At 30.8% G+C, this 5713-nt stretch overlaps 1 protein-coding gene across 1 annotated transcript in view; it reads right to left on the bottom strand.

The window, feature by feature from the left end:
* Positions 1-4641, bottom strand: part of FAM172A (family with sequence similarity 172, member A) — a gene marked incomplete at its 5' end in the record, with an annotated part of 240536 nt that extends 235895 nt beyond the window's left edge. The window contains one exon of the mRNA XM_008576694.1: positions 4423-4641. Coding sequence (XP_008574916.1) covers positions 4423-4641 — 219 coding nt within the window. The remainder of the gene's footprint in view (positions 1-4422) is intronic.
* Between the last annotated feature and the right edge of the window lie 1072 nt (positions 4642-5713).

Raw genomic sequence — 5713 nt, 5'->3', positions numbered from 1 at the left:
GAGGGTTGCGATCCGTTGCCGGACACGGAAAAAAGACAAAAAAAAAAAAAAAAAAAGAAAAGAAAAAGAAAACTAGACAACACCAAATATCTCACATGTTAAGAAATAAGATTTTTGATGGATGTCAACAAGCAATCAATCCCTAAATATTTGAGTATCTTCAATGTGCAACAACAGGCTCTGCCAAGATTCCTATTCTGTTAATGTCCCCTCTACATTTGGACTTTTCTTTCTGTGGCCATATAACTCTCCTCCCCTCCATCCCCAGCATCTGTTTTTATTTTTATTTATTTATTTATTTTCACATGCTGGGTCTAATTCTTGTTTACTTCCCATCAGCACAGCCCACAGCTAAGTCTCACCTTAGGAAAGAAATGTTCAAGCAGTTCCAACCCAACATTATTAAATACATCAACATCAAGTCACTTTTGCCTGTATTCTATAAAGTTCTATTAACTGATCTTCCTTAGTCTGAGTTTTTGTCCTTTTGTACTCCAGTTTGATACCAGAACAACCATTCCTACACTGCAGGTCCCTTTATCTACGTATTTCTAGACTAAGGCCTAGTCCTTGTGCTTTGGTCTCTTTCCAGGAGATTAAATTCTAGGGAGTGAGTTTAGTATCACTTCCTGACTACCTCACAATATCCTCTGTATTATTGTAAAGAGTGGCTCATACCTTAAGATATTCTTAAGGATTGACATGCAATGCCAAGATATAGAAAGTATGCTCAAAGATCTAGAGGATCATGGGGAAACCTACTGGAGAGGCATGAAAGATAAATTGGTAATATTCAGTAACTTATGAGACAAATACAAGAGATATCTCAAGACAGCACATGATAAATTCCACAGAAGTTAACAAGTCATCATAATTTCTATGAGTTTTAGAAAGGAGAGGTGACTGGTTACTAAAAAAGAAGAGGTAGGATTTAAGCTGGGAACTACAACATAAACGGAATTTGGATTAGGGAAAAGAATAGGAAGCAAAGTTACAGAATCCATAAAGCACAAAGCGTGTACAGAGTAGAGCAAGCACAACAGCCTGGCTTGACTCTTACGAGCAAATGTGTAAAACAGAAATAGCATCACATCATAATGAAACATTTCTATTTCAACCATAATTTTAACACTATGATTATATAGCTAAAAAGGAAAACAGGATATACTACTTTTATATATTCAGATGAAAATGTATAGATCAATCAAAGTATCAAATAAATCTTGACATGCTGAATTTTTATCATTAATTTTTAGAATGTAACCTCAGCCAATGAATTGGGTAGAAGAGTAACAATATTATTTTGTTTGTTTGTTTGGGTTTGTTTAACTTTTTCCTCATGGACAATCAAGTAGCATAATTTAATAATATAAGACATACAAAAAAAGTAGTAGTACTTTGGGATTTTAATCCCGGCTCCACCACCTTATTTAAAATTATATAAGTATTTATTTATTGTGATGTTCTACAAAAATTTATTATGAAGGCTCTGTGCTAGACTCTAAGGATATAGCAGTGAGCAACACAGATTAATTAGCTGCCCTCATGGAGCTTACATTAAAAGCTATGGGTCCTTTTGAAGAATACTAAAAGTTTTTGATCCACATTCCCTTCAACTGTAAATCTGGATTAATATTAGTGATCCTATTCAATATATACATAAATTGTTTATAGGCATTTAATAGTGTCTATTAAATGTTAACAGGTCAAAAATCTACCTTTGTCATTATCTGACGTACTTTTATATAACATACCATACTATATGATTTAATTTTCATATTTCAGACACATTTATTTTTAACTGATAGAACAATGTGGTAAAGAAGAAAGGGGCAATAATCTATAGTAATTAGAAGTCCTGGTTTCAACACTTAGCTCCACCATTTTCTAGTTATGTGATCCTAGACAAACATCTGTGTATTAGTTTCTGTTAACTATAAAATAAGGATAAAAATGATTTGAACCATCTACCTATTAGGATGTTGCAAAGAATTGATAATAATTTCAAAACATAAATGTTTAAGAAATACATAAATAAAAGTTAATTTATCTCTATCACATAACATGCTCTGTGTCTAAAAATAACAAACACTTGTTATTTGGAGTTGAGTAGAGACAAGGAGAGCACTAGAAGTCACTCCTTGAGTGGATCAAAATTACCTAAGAATTAATGCACCTTACACAAAATGAATCATTCTTCTCTTTCCCACTACAGGACCAAGATAATAATCTGGAAGTATGTCTGAACAGCATCAGCATACCTCTGCTATTTTGCACAATTCCAGAAGATTTTCAGAGAAAACATGTTTATTAAGAAAAAAATTTCATAACTAAGACTATCAGCTGCAAAGTTGTGTTATCTACATGGGTCTATTTTTAGCTTTTAATGCTTTTACTGGGAACCTGGATTGATGAGTGAAATGGGACAATAAACAAAGAGGCAAAAAAGACAGAAGGAAAGAAGTAAAAATGGCAGGACTGAAAAGAGAGAAAAGAATTAAAGAAAAAAGGAAAAAGAAAAGAGAGCAGGTCTTAACAATGAAGAAACAAAAAAAAAAAATTTCCCTCAGTGTAAGAAAAAATAGATGCAGGGATAAACAAAGCAGATGTGTAAAACAGAACTAAAAAATGCACACATACAAGAGAACAAAAGAAAAAATCAAAGCAATGGTGACAAGATAAAGAGAAAATAGGAAGAAATAAACCTACAGGAAAAATGTCTCAGATAGATGCTTAATCTGTACATGTCATAGGCAAATAAAAGAAATTGTTTAAGAAGAAATAAGAAACAATATACAAAATTGTTTTTTGTTTGCATTTTACATGGACAAGTGAATACTCTTTACGATTTGCATATTTCAAAAGCCTTATACAATTCATTTCTGGAATCTGGATATCAGAGGTAATTTTTTAAAAATTTTAACTGTGTCCTAACGTGGTTGTTGACAGAGTAGACCATATAATAAGAAGTTTAGGACAACAATAGAGAGGAAGATAACATCATGACCCTGATACAGTCATACAAAAGAAAGGGGGTAAAATAAATATAGTAGAACAAACAAGCTATTTACTCATTCCAAATCTAATAACTGGTTTATTTTTCAAATAATATTTTAAATACTGAGATGCTTTCCAGAAATTTAAATATTGTAATCTGCCTAACTTTTGCTTGACTCATTGCATGAAATACTTTGGGTATTCTTGGTCAGGATACATTTTTTGGGGTCTTGAAAATTTATATGGTGCTTTCACTACTGCTTAACTGTCATAACTTACTCAACAGACTGACCTATAATCAAATGTCTTAAATGTTTGAAGTACAATTCCAAAAGGAGAGTGATTATGCCATGAACTAGAAGTATAATGAAGAAAATAAATACTTAGTAATGTATTTCCCTCAAAGGTAGTATGAAATATTGTCTTAATAATCTTTTAAAGTAAATGTAAACAGAGTTCTAGTTGAATAATCTATACAGTAATTTATAAAATGTTAATTTGCCTATGTTTAAGTGCTCTGAATTGCTCACTTCTGAAACACATCAATTTACTATTTTACTTGCCCACTAACCTTCTTGACATGTTTTACTATTAAATTAAACTTCTAGTCTTCCTAAAATGGCTTTGAAAATTGCTCAAATGTGTTTCATATATATAATGCACAGGATGTATATCAAGCAGAATATGTCAAAGTGCAAATAAATTGTTTGTGCCCCCACAGAATTAGAAATCCTTGGGCAGCACTGCTGTAACGATCCCATGCTGCTAGCATTACAAAGTGCAAAGCCTCATTGGGTAAGACAGAGCAAAGGGCATGGTTCCCTTCATTACACTATCTCTGATCTATTTTAGCTTAAATATTTATTAAGATATTAATTACTCTTCCTCTCTCTATTTGCTTTCAGAAGTTAGGCTGACACACACTGGATGGATAGTAGCTCACAGGAAAACAATGCATTATCCAGTAAAACTTACCACCCAAGATGAAGACTTTTTTATACAGTGCATTATTAATTCAGCAGGTAATATGTCATAGAATTATTAGCTACACGTACTCTCTTTCATGGACAACATAACAGCATAAAACTTTAAAGAAACAGCATGTTGGGAAGCTGGATTGGAATATTTTCTTCCTTCTGGATGTACCACAATAAAAGTATTTTAGAAAATTTTCCGTGAAGTAGTGTACTATACAAAAGGAAATAGCATTTGCAGTTGAGACTTCTATAAAATGGCATGATGAAATAGGAATGATGATGTGTTTTATAATTTTGAAAAACAAAACATTTCATCCTAGTAGACAACTATGGGGAGTAAATGGCTAAAAAATTAAAGAATTAACAGTTTCTTTAAAAAAATAAAGTAATTTATATGAAAAAATATAAAGTAAAGAAAATAATGAAGGAAAGTAGTGATCTCACTTACTCTGATATACAATTGCATCATTTCTTTTTCTCTTTGGGGGTTACGATACTTCTCATAGAAATCACGTCGCTTCTTTGTTTCTTTAAAGACTTTATCTTTTCTTTCTCGTTTTTCTGCTGGTTCATCTGAACTATCAGAAGATGACTGTACGTGTATCTTTGGCTTTTCTACTTCAATATAGTTTTCATTGGGATTCAGTACTATTACTCCATATCCTTCCTGTTTTGAAATTAAAAAAAGGCAGCATAATTTAATCTTAGAATCTATTTCAATTCATAAAAAAGTTCCTGAATTTCAGACTAAGTAATCTACTATGGTTGCATATTCACTAAAACATTCCTTTAGGAAAGATTATAGTTTTAATTTTTCTAATAGAAAGTCATTTAAAATTGTTTGCCTCTATTGTGTATGTAAATAAGCATATATTATCTTTAAGAACAGAAAGACATAATTGCAACATAAAGATTATAAAGCTTAAATTTTTTAAAAATGTAATTCAGATCTTCCACAACCCCAGAAATAATTGAAATAAATTATCAAATGACAAGTATAATTTCAAACCACATTAATATAATATATATTTTGAGAAAATAACCTCTTTGAAATTGAAGTGTACAATTCAAACTACAATTTGTTGGATATTTTTCCCTTAACAATTGCCCTTTAATGAGCATTTTTTATCTGAGCAGTAAAAAAGAAAAGGCAATTAAAAAGGAATAAATATAATCTAAAATTTCACAAATTTATATATCTGTATTATCAGTAACATATAATGTTTACCTTGCACCTTAGATTTTATTTACCTCTTTTAAGAGGCCAGACATATAAAACAAAATAAGCCAATGTTTTACTATAATGTATGGAAGCAATTCTTTAATATTGAAATTTCTTTCATTTTTCAAACTACCATAACTATTGCTCTTTATTAAGAACTAGCACCAGGAAACAAGTAAAAGTTCCAAAGTTTAATACAGCTTATTGAGCTATTAATTATGGCTTCTTAAGTTTATAAAACATATGTTTTCCTGTCTGATTTATTTCTGGCAAGGCAAACATTTCTATGTTTATAATTAAGGGAACTTTTGATATTTATACTATAACTGATAGAATAACTTAACCATGAGAAAATAGAGAAGGTTAACAATAACCACTCACAAGCATGTGCAACACAAATTTTTGAAGCTATTATATATCTTGTCTTTTCAATTCTGTATTGTGGGTGTCCCAATTATGTCCTTGTAAAACACTGTAAGGCCATATTTAAAAGATATTATGATAAAAAACATAAAAG

This window comes from Galeopterus variegatus, unplaced genomic scaffold, assembly GCF_000696425.1.
Source record: "Galeopterus variegatus unplaced genomic scaffold, G_variegatus-3.0.2 Scaffold1389, whole genome shotgun sequence".
Classification (NCBI taxonomy): Eukaryota; Metazoa; Chordata; class Mammalia; order Dermoptera; family Cynocephalidae; genus Galeopterus; species Galeopterus variegatus.
The sequence above is the reverse complement of the archived record's forward strand: the minus strand, read 5'-3'. Positions and strand labels throughout refer to the sequence as shown.